General features: G+C 41.5%; 1 protein-coding gene across 1 annotated transcript in view; it reads left to right on the top strand.

Moving 5' to 3' along the window:
- The first annotated feature begins 550 nt into the window (after positions 1-550).
- rnft2 (ring finger protein, transmembrane 2) overlaps positions 551-18,926 on the top strand; it is a 45,323-nt gene continuing 26,947 nt past the window's right edge. Inside the window, exons 1-5 of the mRNA XM_055655596.1 lie at positions 551-768; positions 1,008-1,089; positions 6,797-7,275; positions 11,147-11,223; positions 13,814-13,914. Coding sequence (XP_055511571.1) covers positions 756-768; positions 1,008-1,089; positions 6,797-7,275; positions 11,147-11,223; positions 13,814-13,914 — 752 coding nt within the window. The 5' untranslated portion in view covers positions 551-755. The remainder of the gene's footprint in view (positions 769-1,007; positions 1,090-6,796; positions 7,276-11,146; positions 11,224-13,813; positions 13,915-18,926) is intronic.

Here is an 18,926-nt window from a genome sequence, read left to right as displayed (position 1 = left end):
GCCCCCGACAGGCCGCCAGTCCACAGCGCGCCCCCGACAGGCCGCCTGCACGCCCACAGCGCGCGCCCCCGACAGGCCGCACGCCCGCCGCCGCCCCACTGCGCGCCCCCGACAGGCCGCCTGCACGCCCACAGCGCGCCCCCCGACAGGCCGCCCGCTCGCCCGCCTCACTGCGCGCCCCCGACAGCGCGCCCCCGACAGGCCCGCGCCCCCACAGCGCGCCCCCGACAGGCCGCACGCCCGCCCACTGCGCGCCCCCGACTCAGCGCGCCCCCGACAGGCCGCACGCCCGCTCACTGCGCGCCCCCGACAGGCCGCACGCCCGCCCGCTCACTGCGCGCCCCCGACTCTGGCTCCGGCAGCAAAACAACCGCGAGCACGCCGCCGGAAGTCCCGCCCCTCCTCCAGCGCCTCTCTGCGATTGGTCCAACCTCCCCACGCCGCTGCACAAACCCCTCGCTCATTGGCGGACCCAGCTGCCGATCAACCCTCGACCGCTCACGCATAAGGCGCGGTGACGTCACGTGCGGGGCATGGGGAAAGGTGAAAGGTCAAACAACAAAGGCAGCCCCCGACAGTCAGGTGGCTACTGCTGCAGGGGATGCATGGGGTTGAATGGAGCAGAGATGCTCCCTGTACCCGGGGCTATCTGTGACAAACCGACCAAATGCAGCATAGCAGCCCCCTCCCCTTTATACAATAACCCCAAAGCCATCGCCAATGAATATTAACAGTTGAACTGGGCGTTTCCACTCATGCTGAGAAAATGTAATAATCAGAATGTTACTGTCTGCAAATTGATGCTTTATTCCAACATGATAGTAAATAGGCCTAAGACAGATGAGAAAAGGTTCAATGTAATGCTATTTGTGAAGTGTAATTTCCAGAGCTGCTCAATTTACTGCTCGTTTTATACAAAATGTTGATTTGAGTATAACATGTTGTTACATCCTTCACTATGATTAACAGCATGATTAACCTGTGTTACAAATTTCCGTTGCATTTAGATTTGTTTTTCCAATTTACGACGGACTGGAAGAAGATGCAAAGAAGGCATAGTAGTAATACAGATAACGTTCCACCGGAGAGGTAAGGCAAATCTACAGTTATTTGATTGGAAATAAGTGGTGGGGAAGGCCAAGTATCATACTTGTCAATCACATCTTAAAAAATATTTAATGAATATTCATGTATTCATTTGTATGTTGCAAATGTGAGTAGTTAGCTTTAATTATTTTACAATGGGGGAAAATTGATTTTTCAGTAACCTACCTGTTTGTAAGATATTGGCATTTGATTAAATTTGGATTTCTGTGTCATTTTAATTCTTGAGAAAGATCACAGAAGATCCACAAGTATAATCATGTTTTAAAAAAAAACATTTACTATTTTCTCAATTTAATGGTGAGCCTTTATAAAACAAAATTAAAAAATTCCTGTAGTTTACATGAACATTGTGTGTCTAAAATACAACTTCAGAGATTTAAGATTTGTAATGGTTTGAATTTGTCTATTTCCTCCACCAATTATCCTATAGTTTCTGAGTACTGCCATATTTGTACGTATGCATTATTTATTCGATCCTTCATCCGTTGAGCTCAAGGGTGGCCATGGTATCACAGGTTGGTTTGAATTCTGTGGGCACGTGGAAGGCTGCTCAGGATCATTTGTGCTTTGAACCGCACGCGGCGCATTGCAAAGGAGATTCTGCTTTGAGTTGCATGATTAACGATGAACGGGTTGCAGTTGTGAGATTATCATTGCTTTCGCTTCTGTTCTACCTTGGTTCATAAGCTCTACATTCATATCGACAGGTGGAAAGGTAAAGAGTAAGGTTCTCCCAGTTCTCTGGCATATATTAAAATGCTTCAAGGGTGATTAAAGAAACTCTTGAAATGTTTATTTTGCCATTAGCGGGAAGGCTTACTGTTCTTTACAACCTTCATTGAAGATCTCCCTTTGGTCAAGGCTTACTGTCCATGAAGATAATTCCTTTTGTTGTGACGTTGAAACTGGCGGTGTCAGGTTAAGGCATGATCAGTATTTAAACCCTTTTCTTATTGAAATAAGTGGGTTGGGGAAGGCCAAGTATCAACTTGTTTTCTAAAGCATCAATATGCAGGAGTAGTTAGCTTTAATTATTTTACATGATTTTTCAGTAACCTACCTGTTTGTAAGATATTGGCATTTGATTTAAATTGGATTTCTGTGTCATTTTAATTCTTGAGAAAGATCACAGAAGATCCACAAGTATAATCATGTTTTAAAAAAAACATTTACTATTTTCTCATTTAATGGTGATTAATGGTGAGCCTTTTAAAACAAAATTAAAAAATTCCTGTAGTTTACATGAACATTGTGTGTCTAAAATACAACTTCAGAGATTTAAGATTTGTAATGGTTTGAATTTGTCTATTTCCTCCACCAATTATCCTATAGTTTCTGAGTACTGCCATATTTGTACGTATGCATTATTTATTCGATCCTTCATCCGTTGAGCTCAAGGGTGGCCATGGTATCACAGGTTGGTTTGAATTCTGTGGGCACGTGGAAGGCTGCTCAGGATCATTTGTGCTTTGAACCGCACGCGGCGCATTGCAAAGGAGATTCTGCTTTGAGTTGCATGATTAACGATGAACGGGTTGCAGTTGTGAGATTATCATTGCTTTCGCTTCTGTTCTACCTTGGTTCATAAGCTCTACATTCACATCGACAGGTGGAAAGGTAAAGAGTAAGGTTCTCCCAGTTCTCTGGCATATATTAAAATGCTTCAAGGGTGATTAAAGAAACTCTTGAAATGTTTATTTTGCCATTAGCGGGAAGGCTTACTGTTCTTTACAACCTGTCATTGAAGATCTCCTTTGTTAGTCACCCATCTGATCAGTATTTAAACCTACCTGTGTTTCAGCATCAATATGCAGGATTTTCTCATGCCATCATATACTTCTCAGCTTCCTCTGACAGCCTATGTGAAACTGGCTCAGCTTTACTGCATGGTTACCAAGAAATTGGATGTCACCCTCCTTTGGCGTGTGAAACATGGGCTGTGTAAAGTGCTAACACCCACTCGGATTTCATAAAATAAATTTAGTGAAGATGTAGTAGGAAGGAACTGCAGATGCTGGTTTACACCAAAGATAGACACAAAATACTGGAGTAACTCAGCGGAACAGGCAGCATTTCTGTATAGAAGGAATGGATGATGTTTCAGGACGAAGCCCTTCACTCTGAGAGTCAGAGAGACACAGGTATAGAAAGGTAAGATGTGAAACAAGGCATCAAAGGAAAATTCAGCTAAAATATTTTTGACGGTAAACAAAAAATGCTGGAGAAATTCAGCGGGTGAGGCAGCATCTATGGAGAGAAGGAATAGGCGATGTTTCGGGTCGAGACCCTTCTTCAGACTGATGTCGGCGGGGGGGGGGGGGGGGGCAGGAAAACAAAAGGAAGAGGTGGAGACAGTAAGACTAATGGCAGAACTGGGAAGCGGGAGGGGAAAAAGCAAGGGCTGTCTAAAATTAGATACCGCTGGGATGTTAACTACCCGTGAACTATGAGGTGCTGTTCCTCCAATTTGCGCTGGGCTTCACTCTGGCAATGGAGGAGGCCCAGGACAGAATGGCCAGTTGACTTCTCTAGTTTTAGATAGCCCTTGCTTTTTCCCTCCTTCCTCTCCCCAGTTCTCCCATTAGTCCTACTGTCTCCGCCTCTTCCTTTCTTTTTCCCACCCCCCCCTCCCAGACATTAGACTGAAGAAGGGTCTCGACCCAAGACGACACCTATTCCTTCTCTCCATAGATGCTGCCTCACCTGCATTTTCTACCTTCCATGATCTACCTTCAATCTTTCCAGCATCTGCAGTTCTTTCTTAAGCATATAGAATATTTTTGAAGCGGCTCCCTCGAATTTTGTAGTCACATACTGAAGGAAGCTGTGTCTGGTTCCCAAAGGAAGAAAGCCACTGTTAAGGAACTCTCCCTGTGCCACACACAGCAAAATGGCAGGGAAGACTGCTTGATGAAAAAGAAAAATGTGAAAAGGGGGAGAGGAGTAGTGGGGGGAGGGGGGTTGGGTGGGGGAGTGGAGGAGGAGGAGGAGGAGGAGGAGGTATGGCATTGCTCCTGTGCATCTGACCAACCCTCGTGGCTTGATCACTTTCTCTGTCATGGATTACACAAAGCCATGGCAAGTTGTTATCCAGTTTATAAGACTTGTGTGAAAGAAGTGGCTTTGAATTTGTGAGACATTGGTACCAGTATTGGGAAAGAAGGGAACTGTTCAGACCGGACGAACTCCACCTGAACCCGACTGGAACCAGTCACCTGGTAAACCGTATAACCAGGGCTGTAGATAGAGCTTTAAACTAAATACGGGGGGGGGGGGGGGGGGGTCAGCAAATTGGAAGTATAAGGATGGAGTTAAATGGAAAAAGAGTGCAGGTAATGCTACAGAAGTCTCCCAAGAAGACGGCAAATTCAAGAAGGGATAAGAGAGTAAGGTCGGGTAAAATTGGGGCCGGTGTGAGAAAGGAGGTGAATATTTGAATGGTGTTGTATTTGAATGCAGGTAGTATAAGAAACAGTGGATGAGCTTGTAGCACAGTTAGAGATTGATAGGTATGATGTTGTGAGAATTAGAGATGTGGCTGCAAGAGGATTGGAGCTGGGAGCTAAATATTCCAGCTTATGTTCCAGGTTATACGTCATATCGGAATGATAGGAAGGTGGGCAGAGGGGATGGGGTAGATCTGTTGGTCAGGAATTAAATTTAGTCCTTAGTGAGGGGTGACATAGGATCAGAAGATGTAGAGTAATTGTGGATAGAGCTGAGAAATTATAAAGATAAAAAGAACGTAATGGGAGTTATTTATAGGCCCCCAAACAGTAACCAGGATATTGGATGCAAGTTACATCGGGGGATAAAATTGGCATGTAAAAAAGGCAATGCTACGGTGGTCATGGGAGATTTCAATATGCAGGTAGACTGGGAAAATCAGGTTGGTACTGGATCCCAAGAAAAGGAATTTGGAGAGTGCCTCCGAGATGGATTCTTAGAGCAGCTCGCCGTGGAGCCTATCAACGAAAAGGCAATTTTGAATTTAATGTTATGTAATGAACCGGATTTGATATGGGAACTCGAGGTAAAGGAACCATTAGGATGTAGCGACCACAACATAAGTTTTAATCTACAATTTGAGAGGGAGAAGGTGAAATCGGATGTGTTGGTATTGCAGCTGGGCAAAGGGGACTACAGAGGCCTGAGGGAGCTGGCCAAAGTTGATGGGAAAGGAACCCTAGTAGGGATGATGGGAATTTCTGGGAATAATCTGGAAGATGTAGGATTTTTTCATTCCAAAGAAAGAGAAAGATTCTAGGGGGAGAAAGAGGCGATCGTGGCTGACAAGAAAAGTCACGGACAGTATAAAGCTAAAAGAGAAGCCGTATAACATAGCAAAGATTAGTGGGAAGCCAGAGGATTGGAAAGCTTTTAAAGAAGCACAGAGGAAGAAAATACGGGGAGAAAAGTAGAAATATGAAGGTAAGCTAGCCAATAATATATGAGATTCTTCAGTTGTATAACAATGGCACGAAAATAGGTGATGGGGCAGGTAGTGCAGAGAAAGCAGGGACTCTGCAGAAGGACTTGGACAGGTTGGGACAGTGGACAGAGAAGTGGCAGATGGAATATAGTGTAGCAAAGTGTGGAGTCATGCATTTTGGTAGCAGGAATAAAGGCATACACTATTTTCTAAATGGTGTGAGAATCCAGAAATCAGAGGTGCAAAGGGACTTGGGTGTGCTGGTGCAGGATTCCTCAAAAAGTTAATCTGCGAGTCGAATTGGTAGTAAAGAAAGCAATGCTAGCATTTATTTCAAGAGGGCTTGTATACAAAAACAAGGATGTAATGTAAGATTGCGTTTGGAATATTGTGAGCAATTTTAGGCACCATATCTGAGGTAAGATGTGCTGGCTCTGGAGAAGGTCCAGAAGAGGTTTACAAGAATGACCCCAGGAATGAGTAGGTCAACCTATGATGAGCATTTGCCGGCACTGGGCCTGTACTCGCTGGAGTTTTGGAAGAATGAGGGGGGGAACCTCATTGAAACATACAGAATAGTGCAAAGCTTGAATAGAATGGATGTGGAAAGGATGTTTCCATTAGTGGGAGAGTCTTAACTAGCGGTCATAGCCTCAAAATTAAAAGACGTTATTTTAGGAACGAGATGAGGAGAAATTTCTTTAGTCAGAGGGTGGTGAACCTGTGGCATTCTTTGCCACGGAAGGCTCTCAGGGCCACGTCAGTGGATATTTTTAAGGCAGAGATAGATTCTTGATTAGTACAGGTGCCAGAGGTTATGGGGAGAAGGCAGGACAATGGGGTTAGGAGGGAGAGGTAGATCAGCCATGATTGAATGGTAGAGTAGACTTAATGGGCCATATGGCCTAATTCTACCTTGCATCCATGTCATGGGTTAGTGATCATACCGTGCAGCTAAGAACTGATTTGCACATTCAGGCTACATTGCATTCTTCAGAACAGACAGCAAAATGGCTTTGTAGATGTTCATTTTTGTTAATTGACTGATGCCTCTGCCCTCCTACATAACTGCATGTAGATTGCCAAAGGCTACATTTATTTTGGTAATTCTGCTGTTGAATTTTTAATCAATGTGAATTGCAAAAGTAAATGAACTTTGGTAGTTGATATATCCAACATGATATATTGCTTGTACGAGTCCAGTTTTAAACTGCAGTGTATTTTCTGAACTTGTTTTTTTTTCTTTCTGTTTTGCAGATTAAGAAGTCAGACAGTTGGTTCAGAGACCAGCGTGGATGAGAATGGTGTTTTTGAAGGGCTCAAACCTGAAAGCCCATCACCTCAGCAGATGTTTGCTGGTTTGACTGGTCTTCAGGCAGGGCCGATAAGTGCAGCTTCATTCCAATCTGGTCTAGTATTGGGATCCTCACTCGGTGCCTCAGTTGGAACTGGAGACGTGTTTATTCAGATGACCCCGCAGGAGGAAGGAGCCATTCGCACAGAGAACATGCAGTACCATCACCGCCACAGGCATCACCATTATCACCACAGCCACCACCGCTCCTCCCTGTTACATGTTTCTGGTGATCGCCATGGCAATGTGGAAGATGGTAGTGATGAGCCTGGAACGCCGGCCCCAGCACTGTCTGAGCTCAAAGCTGCCATTGCATGGCTTCAGAAGGGGCTTCCTTTTATCTTGATATTACTGGCAAAAGTTTGCTTTCAGCATAAGCTTGGTATGGGTATTTTAATGTTTTTCAAACTTACTTCTGCTAATAACAGTTTGTTGAGCTACAAATTCTGTGTTGATTATTACTGATTATTAATTACGCCATGGCAACTTTTGCAGTTAGTCTTCGGATTGCCAGAATGAATACTTGAGAGCTTCTGTGTTCACATCAAGCAATCGGGTCTCCTGTATATCTGCTCTGATTCCATTTGCAACCCTGTTATTCCAGATAGTAAACCAATCGCAGAACATGGTTTGCTTAAGTGCTACAAAGCGCATCAAACGCTCTTATTTTAACAGTCTGTTTTAGTTTAGAGATACAGCGTGGAAACAGGCCCTTTGGCCCACCGAGTCCACACTGACCAGCGATCCCTGCACATTCACACTATCCTACGCAATGTTGGCATTTATACCAAGCCAATTAACCTACAAACTTGTACATGTTTGGAGTGTGGGAGGAAACCAGAGATCCAGGAGAAAACCGGGATGATACTAAACATTCTGAAGGAAGATATCTAGGCCGAATTACATTACATTAAACAACCCTCTCGTCCCATTTAATGCATACAACCATCGTTCCTTCCCACTTGTGCTTATCCATTGTTAATTCATTCTCCCTGCATTCTCATCACCTCTCCCCGAGATTCTACCACTCAGTAACACGAGAGGCAATTTATAGTGGCCTATCAACCCACAAGTTTCTGGGATGTGGGAGGAAACCAGAGCATCTGGAGAAAAGACAGTCATTGGGAGAACACAGGAGGAACTCTTCACTAAAGTAGAGGTTAGGATTGAATTGAGGTCATTGGAGCAGTGAGGCAGCAATTCTACCAGCTTCACCACTGTGCTGTCCTACATCTGTCCTGTTATATGCTTGGGTTTTCCGGTTGTTATTGGATTTCTCCACAGTGCTTCTAACCCTCTGACCCCATCATGGTGCCCACCTGCTTGTATTGAGCTGGTCTAAGAACAGAGGATAAACTAATTAACTCTCTAATCATGAGAGCAAAGTGGAGCAGATAGCAAGAGAGCCACAGTCCTCCGGAAGTGTTACCTTAAAGGGTTTCTTTGAGTCATGCAGACCACCATAGCCATGGACCTTTAGACCACCATAGCCACGCTAACCATTCTACCTATCTATTTTAGGTCATTTTGCCTGCTCTTGGTCCATAGACTTCAATGCCTTGGTGATTCAAGTGCTTGTCATCTTAAATGACGTGAGAACACTTACTTCCATTGTGTCCTTAGAGAGCACTTTCCAGATTACAACCACTCTGTGTGAAAAAAAAATCCCCCCTCAGATCCCCTCCAAACATCCTACCTCTCACTTTATCTGTGCCCCTTTGTTTTAGACAGTCCACCAAGGGAAAAGACTCTTAAGGTCCGTCCCACTGTATGAGGTAATTCAAGAGTTCTCCCGAGTTCTCCCCTGATTCGAGCTCGTGTAATGTACGTAGGAGCTCGTGGATGTCATGTAGCGGCTCGTACGCGTAACGGTAGGTAGTCGGGAAATCCGGTCAACTCGTGACGTTTTTTCAACACTGAAAAATGTCCACGAGTACAAAAATACTCGTGATAAAAAAATGTTTTACCTTTTACTCGTACGAGCCCGTACCCGCAACGTACATTACACAAGCTCGAATCAGGGGAGAACTCGGGAGAACTCTTGAATTACCTCGTACAGTGGGACAGGCCCTTTACTATGTACACTATCTATTCCCTTTTGACAACCCTCGCCTGCCAAAAGCCACTAAACTATTTTTAAATGTCTGATAATCATAAACATTTTGAAACAATTCAATTAGATTTAAATGCAAATAAATGTAATTTTATTAATCACTTTAAATTCCTGAAAATTAATTAAAATTAAATCTAACATTAAGATTAATGTAGTATTTACTTATGGCAATGGTGCCTTTAATTTCCATGGGGTTATGCAACTTGAGTCAGCTACAGCTGGGATAAAATGAAGGGCACAGTTGCAAAGTACATCCAGTCCCTTGACTCAGAACACTGAGACTCTGCCACAGGGCATTTCTCTGGTTTCTGCATTTCCTATGCAAAATTCAGAAATGAGAATCAAATACACCACTGTAGTTCACCAACAGTTCACCATGCAACTACGAGCTGCAGAATACATCATAATATTACTACAAATGAAAACATGGCCTTTTTATAGCTTAAACCTCACCCATTTGTAACATTTGATTAGTTCTGCTTCAATGGGGTTTAAAATGGGTGGCACTCTTATAATTACAGGCCATTAATAGTTCATAGTCATAAAGCAGGAGAAGCTGGGCAGCACGGTGGCGCAGCGGTAGAGTTGCTGCCTTATAGCGCTTGCAGCGTCATAGACCCGGGTTCAAACCTGACTATGGATGCTGTCTGTACGCAGTTTATATGTTCTCCCGTGACCTGCGTGGGTTTTCTCAGAGATCTTCAGTTTCCTCCCACACTCCAAAGACGTACAGGTTTGTAGGTTAATTGGCTTGGTATAAGTGTAAATTGTCGCTAGTGTGTGTAGGATTATGTTAGTGTGATGGGATCGCTGGTTGGTGCGGACTCGGTGGGCCGAAGGGCCTGTTTCCGCGCTGTATCTCTAAACTAAACTAAATTAAAACTGTCTCTTCAACACCGTGTTCATGCTGACTCTCGACTATCTTCATATTTGTCCCAGCTCTTGGATCATAGTCTTCTGTTCCTTGTTGTATCAAGTGCTTGTCTAGACATCTTGTGAGAATACCTGCCTCTAGAATCCAACCAACTTCTATTCAATTAAGGTTGTCCTTGCATTCTCTCTAAACCCTTTATCCTAAAACTATGCACTCTAGTTCTAGAAATATTATATCTATTAAGGGGTCAGGTTTCCTACTGTCTGTCGTATTCATGCCCCTCATAATTTTGCGTACCTCTATAATGCCGTCCCTCTGCCTCCTCCGCTCCAAGGAAACTAACCCAGCCCATCCTGTCTCTTGTTAGTAGAAAACTCTATTTCAGTCTGGTGAATCTCCTCCATACCCTCTCCTCTCCATAGTGTAATGACCAGAAGTGTAATTTACCAAATGTCTACAAAGTCCACACAATATCTGGTCCCACTTAGCAATTGACAAAATGGAAACAAGGAATAAACACTTCTTCACAATGAATGTGTGACATTAAAGTTACCTGAGTTTGCCATTTCAACATCTAATATGTTTAAGCATGCTTTTAAAATAGCATTTTAAATATTAGATTGGCCAATTGTGATGGAAGATTATTGACTTGAAGAGTTAATTTTATTTCTTGTTCTAAGGTTATTGGCTGATCTATTGAATATTTCTATTCTTTACATCAAGGCTGCTTTGCTTATGATTATTGAATTGAAACTGCCTTTCAAACTAGCTTTATTCATTTTTAATTAGAAGCTGCACAGATATGCAAAAACATGTAATTTGAAAATCGGAGATCTGTCAATATTTGTCATGTTGAGTATTATTCAATAATCAATTGAGCAACTATCACTTCAGAAACTGGTTCTGGCAGTTCAATATCACCATCTCCTTGCAGCTATGTTTGAGAATGTTCCCAGTGAAACCACTTATAGGTAATCTACAACTATCCTTCAAATAAGATGATCTTCATCCTGATCAGAAGGCGGATTTGTTTTACTATTGAAACTATGTTGCTAAGTGTGCACCTCGACCATTGCTCAGAATATCTGAATTCATTCGATAAGTAACTGATTCTAATTCTATAAGACTAGGGATGATGACAATGGAGCTGGGTTTTACTAGTCAATTCGCGTATTTGTGAAGGGTTGGAAAACTGGGGTGAAATAATACCCTGAAACGTTATCTTTTGAAACCGCATACAACTGTTTTTGTTTGCATTTAATACAGGGATTGCTGTATGCATTGGAATGGCTAGTACTTTTGCTTATGCAAATTTAACAGTGAAGCACCAAGTTTCTTTGAGAGTAAGTATTTCATCCTTAATAGCATTTCTATTTTTACACCCTTCAACCAGATAGATTTTGTTTTAAAATTCCTCCCCCTTTCCAATTCCAAGTGTGAAGAAGGGTCTCGCCCGAAACGTCACCTATTCCTTCGCTCCATGACAATTAAATGTATCTTGTATCTTGTAGATGCTGCCTCACCCGCTGAGTTTCTCCAGCATTTTCGTCCACATTTGATTTTTCCAGCATCTGCAGTTCCTTCTTAAACATTCCAATTCCTTTTATTTTTTCACTCTTCTGCGGTGTTGTTCTGCAGTTGTAGAAAAACATAACCATGTTCTCCATTCATTCTTTGGACCTTTTGAATCAGTGACAGTGAGGAAGTTATGTATCTGTCCTGCTGTTCTGAACTTTAGGGTTCCTCAGATAAATTCCTTAATTGTGTGACATTATATAAATAGGGCATAGTGAGATCAGCTGGAAGCGAATCCACTTACCACCAAGTTTGTTTGAAAAAACTATATTAGTTTTAACTTTTTAATGATTTATTATCTGATTGCCATTGTATTCATTACTTGACTGCAGCTAGGTTTTGACACTTTATTTTGCCTGGGGTAAGATTGTGTTTAGGAAGGCTTCCTTTTAGTAGCTTACCCATACTGCAGTCCTTATCTGAGCCAAGGCAGTAAGTCTTGACAAGCTGTTCATCTTTTGGAAAGCGCAACAATTGAGTCCACTCTGCCCTCAATCACATCCACTCAAGCAGTTTTCAGCAGGACCACTGGACAGCTATCAAGAGTGGGAACCTTGCCTATTTTGCCTCTCATTTGTAGCTCCCTAGAGCCACGCTGCATGAGATCAACTAATTTGGCACAGACAGACTCTGTATCTCATCACACAGGTTATTACAGTTCACATTCTGTTTAGAGTTCCTACTTCTAACATTTTGCGAGGAAGAAGATTGATCATTTTGCAGTTGATTTCTGTTAATTCCTTACTGATTTATTAGTTGAGAACCTTATAGTTATTTTAACTGAGCGATGAATCCTTTAACAATTGACAGTATCACAAACAAATCGCATAAAACATCCAAGAAAATAATGTCATTCTGATTTTTAAAAAAAGGGTGAAACACAATAACATTGCTTAGTGTTGATGTATTAAAATAAGATTTCAGCACATTTTACAGTGAAGCAATCTTGCTTCCCACGTTGAGATCACTATAAATCAATTCTGATTTTTCTTTTCTCACATTTGAGGCCAGAGTGAGCTCACTGTACTTTAATTCTTCTTAAGTATTTTTGCGTATATAAAATGGAATGTCATTCAATGCATTTGCCATGTTACACTCATTTGGTACTGCACTTTCCAATTAATCTAGAGACCTGACTAATGATGTTAAAAGGAACACTTGACAGTTGACTGCTACTCCACTTATGAGTTCACCTTTGCCTTTAAAACAAAATTGTATTCAGTTGTTCTTTCAATATCCTATAAATTGTGTTTTATTTTCACACACTTAAGCCATTGCTACTTGCATCTGCCCCAGAGATGAATCTTTGGCTCTATCCCTTAGATTCCCTGCCCCTATAATTCCCAGTCCCTTTATGACCTTATATGCACATGTACATTTACAATATGTACTCAATCTCTCCACCTCCCCTCTTCATGTTTCAAGTACAGCTACATGGTTGAACATGTCGACTTGGGTGATTTGGGATTTACTGCAGCTAAGCGGGAAAGGCTAGTTATATCAACTTCAGCATCCAGCAAAAACTCCATTCACTTGTCACTGATTCCAATCTCTCTCTCTCTCTCTCTTTCTGGCTACTGTCTGAGGTTGTATAAGACTATCCGCTGTGTAATAATTATCCTAAATATTTGCTGAGCTTTTGGTCGAATTTCTTCTCCAATGCAAGGAACATTACTGACCACAGAGATGTCCAATTAAGGTTATCTACTATGAAACCCCTCATCATATCTTTAGCAACATAATATTTGACTCTGCAGTAATTTGGCTCACTGTCCTTCATCTGACAACTTTGTTTTATCTAATAATCTAAACCTGCCCCACATCAAACCCGGCCCTTCCATTCTTGTTTCCTTTCAATTCCTTGAATTTAAAATGTTCTCTTCTGATGTCTAAATTCCTTTGTTGCATTATTCAGCCTATTTTGGCAATCTCCCCTAATCCTAAATTTCCTCCGTACCTTCCGACTCATCACTTCTCCATCTTAGCCCTCTCCTGTCCTCACTTCCTTTACTCAAATATTTGGTAAATAGAACTGTGGTCACCTAGTCCTCATGTCTTATATTTCCTGTCTAAACCTTATTTTACACTCCCTGCTCCAGCATTAAATTCACCCTATATCCTTGACAAAGCCACCTCTGCTTAATAACATATAACTTTTGATGATGATTCCTTTTAAAATCGCAATGTAAATGCAGATTCACTCGTGTTTTTGGCAATCGCGTTACAGTAAAATATATAGCTATTTCTTGGAAGCCTGCTAAAGGTAAAGGCATTTTTTTGGAGACTAAAACAACCTCAAGAGCGTTTTTTGTGACAAAGATTCAATGTTTTTAATGTTAGTGTTTTTTATTCCAACAGGAGAAAAGATCAGTACTTACAGCCCTGTGGATATTGGTATTCCTCATAGGGAACACGGTGTTTTTGTATTATACTTTCAGCACCCAAGAGCTCTATAAAAGGTAAGATGTTTAAGTATAATATTTTCCTTTAAATGATATTTATTTAAACGTGTTATTTTGAAGCTTATTTGTTATTGAGAGGTTTTCCTTTTTCAGAATTAATTTTCAAAGTTGCAGAGCATTTGTCAACTTGGTATTTATTGTCCATGTTTTGACCCTTTGAAAGGATGAACTTTCCTTCTTATTATTCGATTATACTTGATAGAACATACAAGGCCACCTCCGTAGGTATTCATGTAGACACTGGTTAATATAAGAATGGTGGGTACGTTTTCCCAATGTCATCAGTTACTAGGCTTAATACTAACTGAGGTGTTAATACCTTGTGCGCATTTTGAATTCTACTTCACTGCAAACACAGACAGGAAAGCATTGATCGGCATTCAGTCATTGTTTATCCAATAATCAAACGCCCAATTAATTGGATATTAAAGATCGATAAAGCTGCAGTTCTAAAATGTAGAACAATGATGGATGTAGAAAAGTGATCCCATCAAGTTGCAATGCATTGACAACATTACTAAAGGAGCAACAATGGAAATACTCCCAAATTTCCTTGCACGAAAGAGTACTAGAGGATTGGAAATACTGCATTATTGTTTAATATTAAGGAGCGAGGTAAACCTGGCGACTTTAGCCGGTTGGCTTAATAACTGTGGTGGGAAACTCAATATTTAATCCAGGTAAATTGAATGGTACTTGAACAAGTATTATTAATATAGACAGTGCACAGATATTAGATAGATTTGCCAAAAAATAAAATCCTGCGGGGTTATGGGGGGACTCGGGTTGGTGGTGTAAAATGGGCTAAGCCATAGAAAGCAGGCAACAGTGGTGAATGGTTGTTTTTGTAGCGGAGAGACCTACGTGCCAGTATTGTTGCCAGTATTTAAGTTTGGGCCGCTGTTCTGTTTACCATCAATTAATGACTTGGACATTAATTACACAGTATACAGCATGGAATTTTAGCAGATAACAGGAACATTAATTCCTTTGATGGACCAGTGGAGGACGAGACGTTACAATATAAAGTAAAGGGGGAGAGAATTAAGAGTGATATGAAGAAAAAATTACACGATGTGTAGTTGTAATCTGAAGGTAGACACAAAATGATGGAGAAACAGCGGAACGGGCATCGTCTCTGGAGAGAAGGAATAGGTGACGTTTCAGGTTGAGACCCTTCTTCAGACTAATCTGAATGCAGGCAAACAGATTCCATTGTAGTCTTCCAGAGGGAATTGTATAGAGAGGAACATTTGTGAGGCTGTGGAGAAAGGGTAGGGTGGGGGTTCCTAGGTTGTTCTCACAGAGCTGGTTCAAACATGAAGGGCCAAGTGGCCTCCTTCTGTGCTGTACTCATTCCATGGTTCTGTTAAATTAGATAGCTGCTTCAGAGCAAGTTCTGCAGCAATTAACTAAATGGCTGCCTTTGCTCTACAATTGCAGGCAAAAATACTGAGCAATTTTACATCACTTTCCTTTGTTTTAGGAGCCGTCCTTTGTACAGATGTGGTTAGAAGAGAATCGCACATTTTTTTTAACACGATTGGAAACTTTATTTGCACAAAATTGTGGTAACCAACTATGAAGCAGAACTAGTTGTGCAGTGCAAACCAGAAGCTTTAAGTGAATGTAAATCAGTAGTCTGAGCTGAGACCAGTGCAAAAAAACCCCACCAGGATTTGGAATTTATAGTTGGAGCATAACCGGTTTGAGAAATTGTACTATTTAGAGAGTCTATTTTTACATGTTTACAGATATGCTAGAATTTTCTCAGCTTGACTGCCCAAGAAAGCTAGGTATATATGAGCACTATAAAATGTGTAGGAAGGAACTGCAGATGCTAGTTTACACCGAAGATAGACACAAAATGCTGGAATATCTCAGCGGGACAGGCCGCTTCTCTGGAGAGAAGGATTGGGTGATGTTTCGAGTCGGGACCCTTCTTCAGAACTTCTGAAGAAGAGTATTGGCCTGAAACATCACCCATTCTTTCTCGCCAGAGATGCTGCTTGTCCCGCTGAGTTACTCCAGCATTTTGTGTCTATCTTCGTTCGGTATGAGCACTATATGCATGCAGGAAAATTAATTTCCTATAATGTTTATCCCTTGGCTTTTAATAATGACAATATCAGTACAAATATTTAGGGTATAAAAAATCTAATGTGTAAGCTGCGTAATGATGTGAATATTACATTCCACTATGTCAATGATTGGGTATTAATTACAGTACAAATTTTTGTTAATTACCTTTCTTTCAATTATGTTCTCATGGAATTATTTTGGTCTTTATTTCACCCCTGCATGGCTTACAAGTTGTCATTTTGTGTTAACATTGGTTTCTTTATAGGTTTCATTTTTACAGTCAGATTTTTGAACGTTAGTTGAGCCAAGTGTTGTGTTAAACTGAATCTCTCATGCAATGTGAGTATTTGATTTTGTTTCCATAATTCATACTTCACTTTTTACTGCTCTATGTAATAGCTAAATACAGACCCAATTTATATTATGATTTTTGAATAGCCTTTGACTGTCAAGAAAACATTTCACATTTCAAAATAATTAATAGGAACAGCATTAGGGCATTCGGCCCATCATATCTATTCCACCATTCAATCATGGGTGATCTGTCTTTTCTCTCTCAACCCCATTCTCTTGCCTTCTATCCATAATCTTTGACACCCTTACTAATCCACAACCTAGCAATCTGCTTTAAAAATACCCAAAGATTTTCTCTCCACGCCTGTCTGTGGTAGTGAATTCCACAGATTCACCACCGTCTGGCTAAAGAAATTCTTCCTGATCTCCTTTCTGAAGGTACGTTCTTTTATTCTGTTTGTTCCCTCTGGTCCTAGACACTCTCACTAGTGGAAGCAACCTCTCCACATCAACTCTATCCAGGCCTTTCATTATTCGGTAAGTTTCAATGAGATCTCCCCTCATCCTTCAAAACTCCTCCGAATATAAGTTCATCCCTGCTTTTATATTCTAGTTCAATTGAATGCAAACATTGCATTTGCCTTCCTTACTACCAATTTATCCCTCAAATTAACCTTTTGGGAATCCTGCACCAGCAAAACTGACATCTCTGAATTATAATTCCTCTCCCCATTTAGAAAATAGTCTATGCTTTTATTCCTATTACCATTGTGCATGACCACACATTCCATCTGCCACTTCTTTGTCCGCTCTCCCAACCTGACCAAGTCCTTCTGCAGACTCCCTGCTTCCTTTACACTACCTGCCCCTTCACCTATCTTTGTATCATCCGCAAACATGGCTACAAAGCCATCAATTCCCTCATCCAAATCATTGATATACGTCATGAAAAGTAGCAGACCCATCATTGTTCCCTGTGGAACACTGCTAGGAAATGGCAGCCAACCAGAAAAAGCCCCCTTCATTCCCACCGTTTGCCTTTTGCCATTCCACCAATCTTATATCCATGAAAGTATCTTCCCTCTCATACTATGAGTTCTCATCATGTTTAACAGCCTCTCGCGCAACATCTTATCAAAGGCCGACTGAAAATCCAAGTAACCAACATCCCCTTACTCTCGTTTCGCTATCCAACTATTTACTTCCTCAACGAATTCCAACAGCTTTGTCAGGCAAGATCACCCCTTCACAAAATCATGCTGGTGCCCATAGCTACGCCTTGGACTTGGAGGATGCTGCCTGTCCCTCTGAGTTACTCCAGCTTTTTGTGTCTATTTTATCATGTCCTTCTAGTACTTAGAAACATTCTTAATAATGGACCCTAAAATGTTACCAACCACTGAAGTCGGGCCAACCAGCCTATAGTTTCCCCTCTTGCCATGCTCGCTTCTTGATCAGTGGAGTAACATTTGCAATTTTCCAGTCCTCTAAGACCACTTCTGTCTCTAGTGATTCATGAAAGATCGCTACTAATGCCTCCACAATCTCTAAAGCTACCTCTTTCAAAACTCTGGGGTGTAGGTCCATCTGTTCCAGGCGACCTATCAACCTTCAGACCTTTCAGCTTGGTGAACACCCAGCATGCCACATTTCTTTTGGAACTGATCCAGTAACCAGAGATTTAAAAACAAGTTTTGTTTTTAATGCAGGATTCTGAAATTGGGAGACATGTCAAGGACAAGAAATCTTATAATTGAAGCCCAAATATTATCACCCTATTTACCCTTATTCCTCCATTGGTAGTATATTCTATTTAGGAACTTCACCGTTTGTCATCCTTTGGCATTTCACAGCGACATGAACAACCAGGATAGTCACCAAAATCATTGTTGAACACGTTAGTATTGGGAAATTAAAAAAAAAAAGGATGGAAGCTGTTTATAGATGAGGGCTTCCTAAAGAGTAAGGTCAAGTCAGCTGAAGGTTCTGCCAGTAAGCAGATATGAAGGGATAATGGGGTACATGAATGTTGAAGAGAAAGAATCAAGTTATTTCCGATGGGCCCGACCAAAATATTCATAGCGTTAGAGGAGGGGAATTAAGTCCTGGGATGGTTGATGAACAAGTTTGTTAAGTTCAGGACAACTTTGAAATAAAATGTATTTATGTTGAGGTTCACAGAGCCTGTGTGAGGAGGAATAACTGGTGAATAAGATTTGTCACAGGTTAGCATGTATGGAGCGGTGATCAGAGGCAGTTAATCCAGTCTATGGTTATAAAAGAAATAGAAGTGTTGAAGTAGAAGGACAAATATTCTGGTGGAAAGTAGGTTTGGGGCTTCGAGATGTCAACTGAGGTCAAAAACAAGGTCACATAGAATCTTACAGCACAGAAACAGGCACTTTGAACCAAGTTACGAGAGAGAGAAAGAGAGAGAGGGATATGGAACTGTGATAAGGAGGCAAAGTTTGCAGGCTTCAGTTGTAGGAAGCAGTGGTTCATCCAGGGCAATATCAGGCAGACTTCCTGGCAGCACAAACGTCTGCAGAGGTGAGCTTATGACGTGGATGGAGTTGTAAAACCTTAAGTAATTTCTGCTAAGAGGCAACATTTAGGGAAGAAAATCAAGGAGA

The sequence above is a fragment of the Leucoraja erinacea genome, chromosome 25 (genome assembly GCF_028641065.1).
Source record: "Leucoraja erinacea ecotype New England chromosome 25, Leri_hhj_1, whole genome shotgun sequence".
In the NCBI taxonomy this organism is placed as follows: Eukaryota; Metazoa; Chordata; class Chondrichthyes; order Rajiformes; family Rajidae; genus Leucoraja; species Leucoraja erinaceus.
The sequence above is the reverse complement of the archived record's forward strand: the minus strand, read 5'-3'. Positions and strand labels throughout refer to the sequence as shown.